This window comes from Drosophila eugracilis, unplaced genomic scaffold (assembly GCF_018153835.1).
Source record: "Drosophila eugracilis isolate 14026-0451.02 unplaced genomic scaffold, ASM1815383v1 contig_2088, whole genome shotgun sequence".
Taxonomy (NCBI): Eukaryota; Metazoa; Arthropoda; class Insecta; order Diptera; family Drosophilidae; genus Drosophila; species Drosophila eugracilis.
The window spans coordinates 7,306,894-7,325,680 of NW_024572964.1; the positions used below are offsets into that span (position 1 = coordinate 7,306,894).

The window sequence follows — 18,787 nt, forward strand, 5'->3', positions numbered from 1 at the left end:
CATGCTTGGTCTTTCAATATTTTAAAATGAGAAAAATGTATAGACTATAGTCAGAAATAATGTAGAAATAGTGTTTGTGAATAATATTTCTCCGCGATTAGCAAGATTTGACAATTTTTCAAAGTTTTGACTAATGCCGGAAAGAAGTTTAAGGAATCAAACGTAAGGCGTGCAAGCAAGAAAATAGTGAAACAGTTCCGATTTGTGTCGTCACATTCATAAAATAGCTATTGCAGTCTTGCCGAAATTTATATTCATTCGCTGATATGGATGACTCCAGGAGGCAGGTGGTCATGGGTCCTCCGGCGGCAGTGACTCCCACCATACACCCAATTCCCGGTAACCCCAATATTGCCTCTCCTTCGCAAAACACAAAAAGTGCAGCTCCGCCCAAGCGGATAATTAAGAAGGTTCAGTTGGACTTTAACAAGCTAAAAGAAGCTGGACTCGATAGGCAACTGGCCGAAGTTCTTAGGAAGCAAAAATTCGCAGCCAAAAAAGTGGAAACCCCGTCATCCAGCAATGTTACACCCCCAGCTACCGCGCAGCCAACGTCGACTGCGGCAGAGAGCAAATTGCAGCCGTCGCAACAACAATTGCATCAGCCTGGTAAAAAAGCTTTTTCTTTTAATATAAATTACAAATTATATTTTTTAAAGTTATTGGCATTATTAAAAACCGTTACATATTTGGGGTTTTTGGCAAATATTTTTGAAATCATCTAAATGTTTGTACGAGTTTGGGACATTGGGTTGAGAATCAAAGCGATGGCGCAGCTGATTAAGGTGACGGCATGTACTGAAAGAGTTAGTTTTTTCGGGGTTTCTTTTCGAGTTCGTCCCACGTTAAAAGCTTTATTTTTTCACGTTCAATTATTTTATTTTATTATAAATTTAAGAAATATATAAATGTAATAATTATATCTATAGAATAAGGGTACAAATAAAATACCATCATTGAGCGAGGAAAGGAAAATGTCTTATACTAGTTTGAAAATACCAGCTTTGATCAGCTTTTAAGGTTAACTATGTATGCTAGTCACGGATTATATTTCGTTTAGAAAAGTTGAGATTACATAATAATATTTTTGGTAAGACTCGGCTTGGATTTATTTTATTTTATATATTTTCTAAATAAAATCTGAAAGTTAAATTAAAATTTAAAATCTTTAATTTAAGCCTTATCCTTTTTGAAATGCTAAAACAAGATATAAGGGCTTTCCAAAAATATATATTTATGAATATATTTAGTTGTGACAGTATTTATTTAAAAAAAAACTGGGTACATATTTATTTTCTAATCAGCGTTGACAGAAGTTATTTTTTAAAAACCTTAATTTAAAAACCTAAGTACATTTTTTATCTGAATATATTAATTATTAATTTTGGTTGGTATACATTTTGTTAAAAAACATTTACTTGAAATAAAATGAAATTCTTTAAGATATTTTAAGATATTAAAAAATAATTCAAAAACCCTGATTTTATAAAATACACTGCCCATCTAAGGGCATATATTTTTTTTAAACTCCTACTTTGTAAACTAACTTCAAGTGTCACTCTCGCTACTCCAGGTTATATTCTTTCTGTGGTTCAACCTGTAAGTGCGCCCAGCGAATGAGGTTAGGGACGAAGTTTTTTGGCCCGAGTTCAAGTCCCAGCATGGTCAAATGCAATTTGTGTGTGGGTTTTTTTTTGTGCTTATATGTACATACAATACATTTTCCATCCGGATTTATTTGCTGTTTTCGTTTACTATGATTTGCCACTTTGAGAAGTACAGATGTCAGATTTCACTTTCGTTAGCGTATGTATTGATACATCTACATCTACACTTTGTTTACATGCTTACGCTAGGATGCGCTATTAATAGCATGTTGTATTTGAGGTATTATTGACATTAATATATTTTTCTAATTTTACAACAGCGCCTACCCTTGTGAAGCGTTTTATGATCTCGGAGTTTATAGAAAAGACGGTGCCCGTGCAAATGACCCCAAACCCGTCAGATGTCGACCGGTCTAAGCAAGTAAAGGCGCTTTTAAAGAACAGGATCCTTAATAAGAACATGGTATTAAGCCCACATACATCACCACAGCAAAAGCCGACCACCTCCAAGGCGACACCCATCATGCCAGGACCTTCCGCTCAGGGTTCAGCTTGCCTGAATCCAGGGATTGCAACGACTCCTGCTGCTTTTTCTATACCCATTGCTAAGGCTGACGTGACTGTGCGTTCAAAGCAGCCACCATTGCTGCTCAATCTGGTTAATCAGCTGCCCAGACATAGAGCCACTTGCAGATCAAATAGCAAGCCGTTGGTTAATCAGCCAGAGACAACTGAACAACATTCTGCCCAATATTCAGTACAACAAGTTTCACAAAGTCCACAAAGGATTCCAGTACAGCAGTCGCCACCTATTTCCACCACACTTTCACCACAACATTTGCCTCAACCATCTCCAGAAGTTCCTAAGGTACAAGAAGCTTCTGCAATTCCCATAACACTCCTTACGAGTCCTTCACCACCACTGATTGTGTTGGAGAACAAGGTGTTGGCACCCGAAGAAAAGATCGATTTGAGTAGATTGCGATTGCCAAATTCTTCAGTTACAACTGCACTGACCCAGGTTAAACCTCTGGAAATTCCCATTCAATCCAATCTGCAATCCAAAGTGAACAAGGGAAAGGTTATCATTAACGCTAATAAGTTAAAAGTGTCGCGGGATAAGCTAGCCGAGATGGCCAAAGAGATTCGCACTCAAGCAGATCTGACATCAAAGGACCTAAACCAAACCATTGAAATGCCTTTTACTATTAATTCCATACTTCAACGAAATAAGACGCCTTTATTTCCTACTGCAGAACCTGTGGATAATCCAAATCTAACAAATGATTTGCCAGCTTGTACTGGTTTAAGTATTCAATCAAATCAAATAGAAACTGTGCAACCAAAAGTAAGTCCGAAAACCGATTTTCTTGAATTTATTCCGACAACAACTGAGCTTAAGGATATACCTGCAGAAGTGCCACAAACATCGTCTGAAAATAATATTGATACTCCTGAAAGGAAACCATATTCTGAAGAGGTATCTAAGGCCCCCAAAAACCAAGAATATAGTCCTTCAACTTCGGAAGTGGAAGAACTGAACACTGTTGCTAATCCTCTTGATTTCCCTGTATATATTCCCTCAACTTCAGAGCAGTTGTCTGCCGCCCCGAACACAAAGTCCAGTCCTATAAAACCGTCAACTGAAGTGATATCTTATCCTGAAGAAAATCCAGAATTGAACACTTCAGTATATATTCCACTTACATCGGAAAAAGAAATACCAGAAAAGGTACTTTCAAAATCGAATGTTGAACCAGAAAATATGAATGATAAAGTGGAAACGGCACCAAGTTTTCTGGAAGTACCTGTCTGCGTTCCTTCAACTTGTGAAACATCTTTATCTTTAACTCCCAAACTTGATGTTACATCTCCTGAGGAAAATATACAAACAAATTTACCCGCTGACACATCATCAGTGCCTAAGATTCAATCTGCCGTGGATTTTATAGCCCAACTAACAGCTGAAAATCCTCTAGACGAAAGCAGTTTTATGGATTTATCGCCGGAAGAGCAAAGATTGAGTGCTCTTTTTGGTGGAGGCGATTTTTCATTTTCTGATGTGTCCCCCGTCAAGGAGACTTTGCAGCCCGAGGAAGAGCTGCCCATTGGAAAGATTGTGAAATTGGACGATATGAATATATTGCACGCTACTTTAGATGTAAATAGCGACAGTACTAACGTACTAAGAATCAGTCCAAATGCAATGCTGATGCAAGGTAGCATGGCCAGGCTGGATACACCATTGATGGAGATAGACGACGTATCAGACTCAGTGATGGAGGATTCAAATGTAAGCATCAACTTACCAGAACCACTCGAAAAAGTTGCAAGTGAAACGGAAAATGTGAAATCCCTGTTAACCGAAACTCCACCTCAAGAAGCCAAAGAGGAAAAACCTAGTCTAGAAGCCTCTACAAATTTGACAGAAGAACCTTTAAAATCTAAGGAGCCCGAAGTGCCTTCGAAAGAGATCAAGCCAGTTTCTGAGCCAGAGCCTGTCAAGGAGGTTAATCCTCCTGTTAAAAGGGTACCTATGAGATCCAAAAAAGCTAAGATTAATTTAGTGCAACGTAATAAAAGGCCAAACATTCAAAAGCCAATTGAAGTCAAGAAAACAAAGTTAGATTTTGAGGAGGATGAAGAGCAGACGATGATGGGTATCGATCACAGCTTGGCGGAGGACCGATACGCGGGAACCGAGGTAATTGTCAATGTTGATAGGCTAAGCTCAGACAAAATAAATCTGAATTTATCTAGAGTTAAAAACAATCCAAAGGTTCCAGTAGATGAGAAGCAGTGTGATGAGGAAGTCAGTGAGGCCAGAGTAGAAGACCCAGTTCAAGAAAGTATTCCAAGAATAGAAGATGAAGGGGGAGTTCAAAACATTAAGGAAGAACCCCAAATTCCAACCAAATCCTCTACAGAACGAGATCTAACCCAGCTATATCATCCACCAAAAATGCCCAAAAATCTATCCAGTAAGCAAAGCAGTAGTCAGGAGACTCTGGAGGATCCGCCACCAACAACTTCAAAAAATAGTATCTCTCTAGTAGAGATCCTTTCACAGGATCCACCCAAACCCCAGGGCGAGGCGCAAGTGCCGTTTCGCAAGGAGTCCATAGAGTTAAATAGCAATACGCACATCTCAACCGGTGCTAAAGGAATACAGAACTTGATTGTGCACTTGACTGCCGAAATTCAGAAGCCATCTTCAATGCCTAAATCAGAAGAACCACCGAAACCAATGCCCCGCAAGAAACTTGTAAAAACGCGGCCAGTGCTTAGCAAGAGATCCTCAAAAGTTGCTCAGAGGAAGTCACCAGAAATGCCAAACCATTTTGAATTTCTTCATCCGGTTAGTGCAAATGTGGGAGGACGCATTCCTACTTCCAGCACAAGTGATGACGATAGTTCCATATTTCTGGGCTTTGATAACAAAGAAGAAAAGCGTTCCAAAACTCCGGTTAGAAGCAAGCGACTGAAACAAATGAAGATCAACGAAACTGACATAAGCGATGATGCAACTCCCGATTACGATGAGACGGAGGAGGAGCAGCCCTCTGCAGAGATAGAACCACTAGAAAAAAATTCAGACGTTACGACTTTGAAAAAACATACGGTTCTGGGATCTTTCTCTGATGATTCAAATATAAGTAATGGCGGTCCTGCCAGTCCAATGGATTTTGGCGATTCTGTAACGATGGATGAAAACACACCTTGTGAAGGGTTTCCGAAGGTCGAAACAATTTCATGGGAACAACTAGTAAACGAAAAGCCTTCTGATGGTTTGGATAATAAAGAGGAAAGTGATACCAAAGTGGAAGAGGGTCATGCTTCAGAAAGCACTAACGAAGCTGTTAAACCTGCAGAAGATATATCTAGAAAAGAGGATCCACCAAACACTGATTCAGATGCAGAATGTTCTGGCAATAAAAGTAAAATTCATAATGAAGAGCCACTCGTAGATGTTTGCAATAAAAACGAAGATAAAACACCTGTGATAAACGAAAAGGATTTATTTGTTGATGTTAAAACCCGAAAAGGCCGAAGAAAGTCACAGAAATCAAATACAATTTCTATAACAGAGACTCCAGATCAACCTTCCACAAGTAAAGATAGCATAACGATTATAGGGATCAATGAACAAAAAGATCGTATAGAAGAGGTAGATGCGTCTGATAATGAAAATCCGAAAAATAGAGATTTAGTGCAAAGTGAAGAAAAACCCCTTGAGGACACTGTAAAAACTGCAAACACTGCGGGAAAAAGAAAATCTCGGCCTGGTTCTAAACATAATTCTGAACTTGAGGCAGCTAAAGTTCCAGAACAAACTTCTTCAAATAAGCGAAAAACAAGGAGTAACTCACCGAAACTGAAAGTACCATTAATTACTGAACCCGATCAAAAAACAGAAAATACGAACGAGGCTGAGAGCGCTCTAAATCAAATGAAAACAAGGAAATCTCGGTATAGCAAAGCTAAGTCTGTTTCAATAACTCCTGCAGCTTCTGAAAAGGAAAGGATAACAGATCCTGGAAAATCAACTGTTAGTCAAGATTTAGAGGAAGAAAAGGCCACCGTAGATGTTAATACAAAAGTCAGTCAAAAATCTTGCAGTAAATCGCCAAACAAGGCCGAAACTCCGAAAGTTGTAGTATCTAAAGAAACCCTTTCTAATACAGATGGTCAAGAAAAACTAGAAGAGGTTCAAGCTGCGGAGGAACCTATTCAAGATAAAAAGCAGGAAAAATCAAAGAACAAACGGAAATCTCGGAGTAGTACATTGAATGTTAAACATAAAGAACTTACTGAACCGGCTCCAGAACCTAACTTAAACCCAGAAAAATCGATTTCAGATGTTTCACAAGAAACAGTTCCGGATTCAGAGGATTCGAACGTTCCGACATCAACTAGAAAATCAAGGGGAAAACGGCAATCTCGATATGAACCTAAATCAAACTCAGTTGCTACTGTGGATACTCAGGCCGTAACGGATTTGATACCACCAGAAGAACCTCAACAAGTGGATACGCCAATAGACAGTTCCGCCTCTTCAGTTATTACCACCGAAAAGGAGACGATTCTTGTTTCTGCACCAAAAAGAGGCAGAAGAAGTAAGGTTAATAGCGCTCCAGTTGAAACAGAAACTTCAACACCAACTAGTGAATCAATTCCAACAGAATCTGAAGAACCGAAGGTCCCAGCGAAAAGGGGAAGAAAGCGGGCAGCTCCTCCTGATACAGAATCAGAGTCAGCTAAAAAAGCTAAGACTGAGGAGAGTTTGGAACCCGTAACCATAGCTGAATTTAATTTAAGACTGTTGCTTATAAGAAAACGAGATGAGTTAGAAACGGATGAAGATGTGACGGATGATGGCAAGGGTGAGGGTCCTCTTCAATGTGGCTTGTGTTTGGCTCGCAGTGACAAGAAAAATTGGCAACGACATTTAGGAGAGCATTATGGAGTGGGTTGGCTTGTGGGTGAAACACCCAAGGTGAGTTTAATAAGCATAAATTTTATATCGCAAAAGCTTAAACTTTATCTTATTAACAGAAAATTACACGTTCCTGGGTAATAACAATGATAAAAACATATCTCCAAAATAACTCTGGAAAGTTAGCATGTCGTCTTTGTAATCACCAATTGGGATCTGCATTGGGCATGATGCTCCATCTGGAGGGTTGTGGCAATAAACAGCGACTTCTCTGCGATTTTTGTCAGCGATCCTACACCAAACTGTCTCTACCGGTACATATTCGAACCTGTCCAAAGCGTCAGATGTACCAGATGGAGGAAACTGTGGAAGAAGATGCCAATGAAACGGTACTCAGCAATGCTGGTCGTGCCAAACGGAAGTCTACCATTAAGTAAGTACCAAATTCGTATGGAATTTTTTTACATTTTACCTAATGATATTTTTTTTAGGGCTGAAACCAAATTAAGGAAAATTGGAGAAGAACTTACATTGCAAAAGGGTGGGGAGAAAACTTCGACCAAAAACGATTTCGATGGCGATTCATCAGACTACGATATGGCCAAGGACAAGGAGTCGTCTGAAGAGTATGAATCGGAAGGAGCTGATTCCAATGAGGAGTCTTTCAGCTCCGAGGATGAGGCCAGCCTAACTGAAGGTTCTTCCCCAACCAAGAAATCAAAAACAAATAAGCGTGGAGACGTTGGCAGAAAAAGGAAACTTAAACAGCCACAAAACATGTCAGAACGTCAGCCTTGTAAGTAAAATCATAAACATGAGAGGTATTTAAAATAATTATATTTGATCTATTACAGTACTTTCCCGATATCACCACTTGGAGGCTAGGGCAACCCATAGGTGGAACGAGTTGTAAGTGAAAGACACGAAGGCCATTTATCAAAAAATATATCATACTTTTTTTCTATCTTTAAGCGTGCAACTCAATTATGGAACTGGATCCTTGTTTACCCAACTGCTGCCTAGTTTTACGAAGATTTCTTCAAAGGAAGCTACTAGCTTACTGCCATCTAAGGATGCCGCATCCGTGCGCTATGCTTATGGTAAGGTACAATCGGATAACGACTGGAAACAAATGGCACCAATGGAGGGCTTTAAAAAAGAAGGTATACGTAAATAATAAAACAATCAAATAAGTATTAACCTTAAATTTGTCAGGTGAATATGTGAGCTATCTGGGCAGCTCTATTAACAAACTTGCCTGGCTTCCTCTACCACCGAAAGTGGCCGATCAGTATCTACTGTGTTCCCTTCGTTCGAGAATGAAATCCTTTGCAAGACATACAAAACTCAAAGATGAAGATGCCCTTTTGATGTTACTTAAATGTACGGTGCCCGAAAGCCAAAATATTACCAAGACTTGGGCACCACGACCGGAGTTTCATTATGGCATTCGTGTGCCACATGGACCAATTCACAATTTCTGCTTTTTGCCAAGCAGTGGTTATGATAAGTCCACCAATCGTTTGGGCCTATTGGCTGTTGCAAATTCCTTGAGTGATGTTCATATTTATGCACTGCCTTTGGAGCTGACGAAGGAAGAGGGAAGTGCAGATGTGGTTATAGAACTAGAATCTTTGATAACTTTATGTTTGGATATCAATAATCCAGTAGAGGAGCAGTGCACTCAAATTTGTTGGTCACAGGTGAGTTTCTTGCATAAATATTTAACTTTCTATAATAAAATGTAAACTTATTTGTGCAGTCTTCGGGACATAATTTTCTGGCGACAGGCTATAGCAATGGCTATATTGCCTTTTGGGACATTGACGATAAGGACAACTTTAATAGTTTCCGCCGAAATAATCAGACCTACTTTGTGCCGCTGCATTACTTTTACATAGGCGAGCGGAATGTTCAATGTAAGTTTAGTTAGTAAAGTTTTACTTTAAGTCTAACTATGATTTTTCAACCTAGATATGGATCTCCATTATGATAATAATGGTCCTCGCTGGCTGGCAGTTGGCACCTCCATTAGACAATTTAAAGTCTATGATATTAAAGACTGGTCTAGCCCTCGTATCCTCACACAAGACACCATCTGCAATCTATATATGGCAAACTTAACCTGGTCACCTATTTGTGAGGCTCTTGTCGTCAGCAGTTCACGTAAGCTATATCTCGTTAACTAAGATTAAGTTATTAATTTAAAACTTGTTTGCAGATTTCTCTCGCACAATAGCAGTTAGCCCATCGGGTATACAATTCGAGCACAGAACTTTGGATGGAACCCTGACGACGACACGAGATATGCACACGAATTGCCAGCAAAATCACATGGTATTTGTGACGGACAACGGTGACCTGATATTCCTAGATGTGAGAGATCTCAACTGTGGCCCCGTCTTGCTAAAGTCAACGGTTAATACACGGGCAGTATCCACCACCGAGTTGCATCATCTGGGCAAGACAACTCCCAAGATTACGGAACTCATCAGTGAGGATGAGTTTATCCAGGACTATGGCGTGCAAATCAAGCCAGTGGCCCCGGAACCCCATAGAAGCAAATCTACATACTTGGACGCCAAGCGTCGGCCAAAGAACTTGCACTCTCTTGCCCTAACAAGATTCAATTGCGTTCGTTGTAATTGGAATTCGCCTGCCCACACCTGGGTGGCCATGGGCGCAGAACATGGCCTGCTGCGAATCCTTAACTTCGATCGAGATAAATTCTTCTAAAGGATATCCCAGAGAACTGCTCTGGCAACTGAATATCTTCTGAACAAGCATCATCTGAGATTATAACTTATTGTTTTACCATATAAGCTAAATAGATTTCTAACTCTTCATAGGACCGTTAAAATTACGTTGCGAAAGTCGATTAGTTGTAAATAATTTATAGCTGTTGTGGAAATATAATGTATTTTATATGGAGTTATTGTAGTTTATAACGAAATTTACTTTGCTAACAAAGATTATAAATTAGAAAATCGAAAACCAATATTTCAATCCTTAAAAGGATTGCAATAAATAAAACACAATCAGTTACAACATATTAAATATATTGATATATTTTTTATTTTTATCGGTAGTTTTATTTCTCCGTAAATACTATATGCAAGTTTAACAATGATAGACGGGGATTTCTCTATAGCTTTCAGCGATTATAAAATCAATTTCAAATATCGGATGTAAAATTATTAAAATTAATGTGTATATTTCGGTGTTTTTATTAAATAAAATATAAACATCTCCTCTCGCTAACTTGGGCGTAAATAAATATATATTGGCAAAAGGCGTGGCTTACAACGTAAACGGGCTATGCTAAGTGAATCGACTGAATGCTTCTTGGATTTTTGACATAAACAGCTAGATATATATATATATAGTTCATATACATAGACATACATATAGTACAAATAGATTAAGAATTATCAAACAAATGCTTTTCAAACGCTTTAAAAACCCGAACAAATGCAAATATGCCTTAAAATTTTGTAAAACAGATTTCGTTGGTTGACTGAATAACACTAAATAAGCATACATACATTATACAGATATATATATATATATATATGTAGGTATATATGTTTTTTTTTCTTAAATTGCTGTTGTCTTTTCTATGGCTGCAAAAACAAAAATTCTCGCGGCTTTTCTGCAGTTGACCTTCAGTCTTCGCTCTTAGTTATAGTTTGCTGCAATATTCCTCATCTTTAACTTCACAATCTGAATCTCTCGCTATGCCTAACCGAAAATCTATGCGAACATTAAATTCTATAAACAAATTCATCCATCGAAAACGCAAAAGGACTTAACGCGAACCTAAATCGAATGTAATTTAACAGCAAGTTAACAGTGATTTCCGGTCCGTCTTTCGGCTTCCGGTTTTGCGATTTGCGTTTTGAGCTCCGCGTAGTTGGGAAATTGCCTTATTACTTTTCCGCTGGAATTGCTTCAGGAGTTGACCGATTGCCAGCCAGCTCCAGTTGGATTTCATTAAGACTCTTGCCCTTCGTTTCTGGCACGGCAAGGAAAACGAATACCACTCCAAGAACCGTCAGACCGGCGAACAACCAGAAGGTTCCTCCAATGCCCAGGCCATCGTTTAGGTTTACAAAAGTCTTGGTCACCACAAAGGCCAGCAGCCAGTTGGATGTTCCTGCCAGGGAGCCAGCGAATCCCTTAATGTCAGTAGCGAAGAGCTCTCCCATCATCAGCCATGGCACTGGTCCGTAGCCCATCGAGAACATGATGATGAAGAGGCACAAACTGGCCACTGGGAGCCAGCCCAGATTCTCCACTTGGGTCTCATCCTGTTTTTGCAGATAGAAGTAGACTCCAATGGCGGTAGTGGATACAGCCATGCAAATTCCAGAAGCCAGGAGAAGGATACGGCGGCCCAGTTTGTCCACAACCAGCGTGGAGACGAAGGTAGCCACCACCTGCATGATGCCGATCAAGATCGATGCCCATTCAGCTTCGATGCCAGTTTTGGCTTCCTGGAATAGGAGAAAATTGGTTAAGTTTAACGATCGATTATGTTTATTGGTCCTAAAAATGTATTTATTTTGAGGGAATCTTCTTAATTTTACAAAATAAGTACCATCCACACTCACCAAAAAGATCCTTGAGGCGTAGAAAATGACAGCGTTGATTCCGCACACCTGCTGGAAGAACATAAGACCCATGCTGATGGCCAAAGCCTTCCGGGTGACAGGACGGTTCAGAGCAGCCCACACATTGACCTTGTTCGCCTTGGTTTCCCTATCGGTTTCACGCAGTTCCGCAAGTTCTGGCTCATAGTCATACTCCTTGCCACGCAGCCATTGAATGGACTTGATGGCGTTCTCCGACCGATCTTTGGCAACCTGTCGATGGGAATTATAAAAATTAAAAGCGTTAATATAACCACTTGAGTAGGAATTTCTGATTTTGACGGCAAACTCGTGGTGTCTTTCATATCTTTTAGATATATAAGTTTGGTTTTGCCCTAGATAAATTCTTGATTGACTGGCTGATTATATCTGATCAATAGATTACATTCTTTTTTAACAAGCATCATTAAACCCTTGTGCTTATGTGGTATTTGCTTTGGAAAAGTTTTTAACCTTGTTTATGTTTTTTATTTAAAGAAAAGACACTTAAAAAGTATCTTAAAGGATCAACTAAGAAACTAATCGTAAGAACTTACCAAATAGGTAGGCGATTCCGGCATGAAGAAAAAGATGGCTCCAAAGACGAGAGGCAGAAGTCCACAGATGACGCTCAACCAAAAGATATCGACACCAGCTCCGACAGCGTAAACGAACAGGATACCAATGGTTATCATCAGCTGGAAGTAGCTGCCCAGCGTTCCACGAATTTCCTTCTGGGCAATCTCACCCGTGTACATGGGCGCAGTCACACAGAAAGCACCACCGGCGATACCCAGGATGAAACGTGAGGCATACAGCATACCCACATTGGCCGCCCAGATAAGCATGGCCCAACCGACAATGAAGGGAAGGACGAGGAACAACATAGTCCACTTTCGGCCAATCAAATTGATCAGGAAACCAATGGGAATGCATACACAGGCGGCACCCAGAGTCATTGCTGATCCCACCCACGAGAACTGATCCTTATCAACGTTAAATTCGTATCTTTGGTGGTCATCTACGATCGCCGTTTCGGCCGGGGATGTCCAACCCAAGACGGTACCACAGGCAAAAGCGCCACCAGCTGCTGCCAATGCGGCCACATATTGCGGCAGTTTCCGGGAATTGTTCGACGTCGATGTGTGCACCATGTTGCCGAGTAGATTTTCTTGATCCTGGAAAGGACGAGAAGATTTTGTAAGTAACTTTTCTGCACAGTATTGTATTAAAAATGTTGATTTTGGATAGATATATGTAAAAAACTTATGTTTTCACTTGGATTTCTTAAATTAATTAACCAGCGAGATCAACTTCTTATCAAAATAATGCCTAACAAATCTGAAACTTTATTTAATGAATAATTTTATTTAACTTTAAATAAGTGAAACACTTGCTTATTTCCTTTTTTTTTTGTTGATTTTGAATATTTTTCCATATTTTTATCACAATTTTACCTTTCTGAACTCTCAAGAGATCGCTATTAATTAGATCGTTCTGCTGTGACCAACTTATTTAGACTGAGGACCAGCTATTAGCTACCTACAAGTATTATCATGGCATGGTTATTGATAAGGTCCAAACCCCCCGCCCAGTGATTAGGACATTTATTGGCGCTCCGATAGTAAGCCTTCCGTCCAATGCCCATGTACCCATATTTATTGCACTCTCTCAGCCCCAAAAACTCGGTACTATGCTTTCCTCTTTCCGATTGTGCTCAAGTGCTTCATTATTTCATTATATCAATGGTCTCATAAACAGAAGTAGCCCCTGAAATTTTTGAGCAAGTTCACGCATACTCGGTATGCCGATATCATTCATACGCCTAGTGGTTGGGATCTTTACGCTTGAGACAGGCAAAATCCTCAATAAGACCCCAGCAGAAGTTAGGGATGCCGCGTGAAAAATAAGTTAAGTCAAATTCTTTAAAGTTCGAGAGAGAGATTATAGTACTTTACTATAATTATGTTCATGTGTTTCCACTTGAGAGTTTTAGGGCTAGGCACTTGATCAATGAAACTTCTTGTACTTATAAGCATAGGCTGATAGAGCTACTGAGATAAGATTGAGATTACCTAATTAAAAGTATAATGGCATATTTGGATTCAAAGTACCTTTATCAGGGTTAAACTATAATTATATTTCTTAAATACCCCCATCAGAATTTCCCACTCACTTTGACTGCATTCTTCTTATAGATATTTCTTAGTAAAATACCATTCCCCTTTCACTTTAGCACCTCTTCAATGCCTCAAGAATCACTCAAGCAGCAACAATTAACCATTTTTGACCACCTTGTTAGCCATACTCATGGACTTCCGTTCGTTGGGCCATAAATTATTGTAGAATTGGAATAAATATAGCTAAGATTATCGCGTGCCTAATCAGTGAATTGTCAAAATTACAGATATGAACAAGAAGTAAAGTGAACGCGGAATCAGCCGGCTATATCAGAGCTTTTTTTTATCAAAGCTTTTCCAAATATATTTCCATGTTTATAAACAGAACTGATTCGGGGTCTATGATATACGTTTTGAGCTTTTTTGTCTGTCCAAAAGGGGGTGTGTTTTGGTTTCTTTTTTCTGCATTTTTTTTTCATAAGACTTGACCTTTGACAAGGAGCTTTGGTCATCTACGAGTCTTTACTAATGCGTTTACTACTACTATGATATCAAAGTTATTTATAAAAGTTGTTTAAATAAGTAATTTATAAGCAAGTTTACATACAAATTATTATTACACATAAAAATGCATTATGATTACGAAGTTTCTTTTATTTTATTCAAAATAACGTGTGATACGTGATTTGTATTTTTGAGCAAGGCCTGTGCTGACTGATCTATAGAAAAGCTACTACATTCGATTGGCAGAGAAAACTTATTTTCCTTCCTTTAATGCCAATAATTTCTCTTAAAGAAAGGTCCAAATTTAAAGATCATAAACACAAGCATATGCATTATAATAGGATTTGCAATTATTACATTCATATCTCTCAAGAGACCGTCGTAAAAGCCACTTCGCCTGGCGCATATGGTTAAATTATGGCCATTTTCTCTTCGCCCATTGCCTGATCTAGCCCATGTGTATTGCCGCCCACTCAAAGTGCCCACTCAAAGTGCCATTGCCAATCTCAGCCCACGCGAAACCAAGGAGTAGAGAACAAATCACTTCCGTGAAAATGCAAGCCAAGATTTGCAGCTGTGTAAAAAAAAAAAAAGAAAAAGGAGAAGGCCATGCGGATTATGGCGTATACGCCCACATATTAACTGTCATTTTACTGGGCTCCAATGGGGACACACCTCCGGATTGCCAGTCGAGAGTTAAACGAAGCGTTCAAATCGCGTCTGAAAGGTCTGAAATCGATATCTCTGCCTCGATTCTGTGCCTTGGTTCGTTTGCCAGTGAGTTCCGTCTGCGGCTAATGTGGTCAATCCATTGGCTGCCTGTCGCTCGTTCGTTTGGTATCTAAATTTAGCATTACTGCTAGTAGTTAAAGGCAGCTCTAGGAATACGAGACCGAGTCCCCGTATACTTTTTGGGGTGCTAAAACCCACACCCCAAAGATGTCAACTGGATGGGCGATGGGTCCAAGTTCGTTTCAATGTCAGTGGCAGGCGCAACAGTGCGCGTCATTAGTAAGTTAACAGGGTAATTTAATATGCCCCGTGGCATTCCACTAAACTGGTTCACTATGAGCAAAGCATACTTCATAATTATTGAGTTGTCTTGGTTAATTTATGTACAATAATCCCGAGCTATTAAAGTAATAAAATTTGCATAAGGGGAATTGGAACAATTTCTGTGACATTTTCTAGGAAACTATTGGGATAAATTTCCATACGAAGTTGGCTTTTTATTCTTTGTTTATTATAATAATAGAAAAGTTAGTTAGCCGCTTAAAAAGATGTTTTATATATTGAGAAAACTATTCATGTTTTAAGCTTGATCAAGTTTTCTTTCCAAATGAGATCAATTATGGATTATTACCCTTTGAAATGATTCCCATCTCATTAAAAATAATCCCAAAATAAACTAAAACCTTGAACATTTCATGTCACTTTTAACACAAAACTTATTCAAATTCAAAGCAGTTACGATAATGGGTTAATTTTGTGATTACTACGATGACCAATGAAAGTGAAAACAACTTAATGATATTATAAACTTTATAACGAACCATTTAGGGCAACTCATATATTATTCGAGAAATGTGCCAAACTATGTTATCGAACTGGTCGAGTTTTCACATTTTAAAACGTATTCAAATGTCGGTCATAAAACTCTGTTGTTGTGCGTAGTTTAAAGTCCGTATAAGGTGCACAGCACAGAATTTTTAATGGTTTCGAAGGGGTGTTATTTTAACTAAAATAAAAAAAACCCCAAACAAATTTGTTGACTCATTTTGGGCATTCATTGGAACGAATCTCAATAGAATTTGAGTGAGTAAATAATAATATCTGACTGCCTTTTTACCATAACAAATCCGTAACCGTGCTTATTGTTATTTATAATTTCTCTCCTCTGGGAATAGGAGATACGCCCCTTGTATTTTTTTCGGTCAAGTGGCTACCCAACACATTCTCCTTATGACTTTCCTATGGATAATGATTGGTATTCCACAGTCTTGTTTCGACTATAATGACCTTGTCCAACATATAAACCAAACAAAAATAGAAAGTTTCCACATTTGTTTCGGAACTCATTAGCTTGATAAGCTCTGCCATCCATCAATGAACGCTAAGCTCCATAAATATAGGAAAAAAAAACTGAATTTAAGATAAAACTACACATAATTGTTGCTATATAATTGCTTATCGCTGAAAATATTTAAAGCGGAAATGATGTGTGAAAGGTATTTGAACTCATACACGCAGAAAAAAACGAATTTGAAATTGTACTCTGATTTCGCTGTTGATGGAGATAGCTTTTTCAGCCTCATAATTGCCTGGTAAACTATTTATATCTCATATCTTTTTCGCAGCAACATCTTTCCGCTTTCAACTACGTCTTTACTTAACTTTACTTAACTTTACCAACAGATGAGATTGTTTGCTTGTTTTTGGCAAACATTTTCCACAATTACCAAGTTTTTGAATACTCTAGCATTCGAGAAGCCTCATAATTTGATCAGTTTGTTTATAGGGTATCTGTACTATGTTGTTCATGGTATAATGATTTCCTATCTCGTGTTTCGCACTGCGTTAATTGGACTTTCGCCGTGTCTTCCGGCCAAGGTCAAAACCAAAAGATGCATTAACTTGGCTAGCCATCTGTTTAACGCAAATTAACTTAAGTCAAGAAAGCACTGAGAGAAATTGGTCATCAGTTTGGGATTTGTAAGCTGTGTAAGGCTGTTCATTTGAAATAATAAAACAAAATAAGTAATCTTTAAACTGACTTTCTCCCGATTTCTCTCAGTGTTCATATCTACGATATCATGGGAATTTTTGCCTACATGTGGGGTGGAGTTGGTGCGTCCATTTTCGCTGGCTTTGACGATTTTGACCGCTTGCCTGGAGCCGTACTTGGCACCATTCTCGGCGGATTCCAGCAGGTGGGAGCTCTCCTCATTGCTGGAGCTAGCCTTTTTGTTGGGCTCCTCGCCACTGGAGTTGCTGGACGATGCGGTGGACATATCAAAAGGATTATGTAAACTTCAGTGGGGTCGTCAAAAGGTTACGATGGGGATATGTTTTTAATATTCTTCGGTTAATATCAGTTTTATAAATCCGTTACTTAGCACTTTTCACTGCACTTTAATTTTGTGATAATAATAATGTTGAATAATACGTCAACGTCTGAGAAATGTCCTTTGGCTTGTGGTTTTTTGTCCTTTAACACGTCGGCCACCCACGTAGCATAGAATACTTTAAGGCGCATGCGCATCAACAATCAAACATGTTGCTGGCCAAAAAATCTGTTCTTTTTAGCTTCTCCTTTTAGCACTTCCAATTAGCCAACTAACTAATGTGATATATTGGGAAATTTGTTGTATTTAAGATATATATTTTTGGATATGTATTGGGTGATTTCCTCGAGTATTTCCTTAGTGCCACTCGCGAGTATCTTTTTGTGCGACGACGAGTATCTTTGTATCTTTAACCGCACGCAACGAATGTTGGCTAGCAAATGGCGCGCCAAACAATAAAAAGGCCTCCGCCGGGCTCTATGTGACTGGATACGCCGCCGCTCTCTCTCTCTCTCTCTCCCGAATTCTCTTTGCCGCTCTCAATTTTTGGTCTTGGGCCTCGGGAAACTGGTCCCGCTCTCCAGCAGTCTGGGTATCGGTGGTGAAGACTATACTATACTATATCCATACGAGGCTATTGACTCTTGGCGGCAAAATCCAAACTGGAATTGCATGGCGCCTTCGTTGCTCAGATTTTCAGACGTTCTGCTCGAAATTGCATTCAACACGGCATGGCTGTGGATGCAACTTTTGCGCTACTTTCGGCTTGTTGCTTCTGCCTTTCCATTAACTCAAGGCAATGCAAATTTATGCATCTGCAATTGATCTGTAAATTTACTAAATGCCCTTCGCAATGGAAGATTTTAGCTTTCGCCAAGGACAGTTTCATGATTTGCTTTGATTGAGAACTTTGATAGGAAAGTTGCGATGTTCTTTCTAGCAATTAGCCTGCATAAATGGTACTATATTAAGCCATTAACTATCTTTAAAGTTCAATTTAAGTTCTAAAGAAATCCCTAACAGAATAACAAACAAATTTATTTGTTTATTAGCTTGCAGATCTTTAAAAAAAGGAAATTAAAATGCAGTTATACTACGTAGCCGGCCACGTGTCATTCTGTTTACTATAGTAGCTTCCGTATGCACAGCCAGATTATACAGATATAAAGGCAGCCGAACAAACGCATTCTCTTTCCATCCACAAAATAAGGGGAATATATATAGTATAGTATGTGCCTTTAGATATTCGTAGATACAGATATCTTTGTGAACACTCGATGCTTGTTCAAATTGTACAATTTCCATTATCATTTCCAATTCCATTTGGCCGGGGCGAGGAGTACTATTTATCTAGCTGCCAGTGAGTACGTTCAATGGATCACGTTTGTTGTTTTGTGGATAGAAAATACGCCTGTGCCTGTGA

The 18,787-nt window shown here is 39.0% G+C and overlaps 2 protein-coding genes across 6 annotated transcripts in view; one reads left to right on the top strand and one right to left on the bottom strand.

The window, feature by feature from the left end:
* LOC108107884 (titin) lies at positions 1-10,120 on the top strand. 3 transcript variants are annotated; one of them, XM_017215672.1, is made up of 11 exons: positions 1-609; positions 1,928-4,311; positions 4,387-7,104; positions 7,164-7,477; positions 7,536-7,840; positions 7,899-7,953; positions 8,017-8,207; positions 8,260-8,747; positions 8,807-8,963; positions 9,019-9,210; positions 9,266-10,120. In XM_017215672.1, the coding sequence occupies exons 1-11, from the start codon at positions 267-269 to the stop codon at positions 9,778-9,780; spliced, it is 7,662 nt and encodes a 2,553-aa protein (XP_017071161.1). In that variant the 5' UTR covers positions 1-266; the 3' UTR covers positions 9,781-10,120. The 3 variants fall into 3 exon arrangements, with proteins under 3 accessions (XP_017071161.1, XP_017071160.1, XP_017071159.1); XM_017215671.1 differs by having other exon boundaries at positions 1-162; positions 228-609; positions 1,928-7,104; XM_017215670.1 differs by having other exon boundaries at positions 1,928-7,104.
* LOC108107886 (facilitated trehalose transporter Tret1) overlaps positions 10,087-18,787 on the bottom strand; it is an 18,641-nt gene continuing 9,940 nt past the window's right edge. Inside the window, exons 1-4 of one of the 3 annotated variants that reach the window (XM_017215673.2) lie at positions 17,131-17,806; positions 12,233-12,853; positions 11,658-11,909; positions 10,087-11,540 (exon numbers count right to left, since the gene is read on the bottom strand). In XM_017215673.2, the coding sequence (XP_017071162.1) occupies positions 10,974-11,540; positions 11,658-11,909; positions 12,233-12,853; positions 17,131-17,310 (1,620 nt within the window). In that variant the 5' untranslated portion in view covers positions 17,311-17,806 and the 3' untranslated portion in view covers positions 10,087-10,973. Of the gene's footprint in view, positions 11,541-11,657; positions 11,910-12,232; positions 12,854-13,132; positions 13,206-17,130; positions 17,807-18,787 lie in introns of those variants that run through there. The other 2 variants (XM_017215675.2, XM_017215674.2) reach the window with 2 other exon arrangements.

Excerpts from the sequence above, each read along its gene's own strand:
- LOC108107884 (XM_017215670.1), top strand. The coding sequence starts at position 267 with ATGGATGACTCCAGGAGGCAGGTGGTCATGGGTCCTCCGGCGGCAGTG. Across the intron at positions 8,208-8,259 it reads GGAGGGCTTTAAAAAAGAAG|GTGAATATGTGAGCTATCTG; the intron begins GTATACGTAAAT and ends TAAATTTGTCAG. Across the intron at positions 8,964-9,018 it reads AGGCGAGCGGAATGTTCAAT|ATATGGATCTCCATTATGAT; the intron begins GTAAGTTTAGTT and ends TTTTCAACCTAG.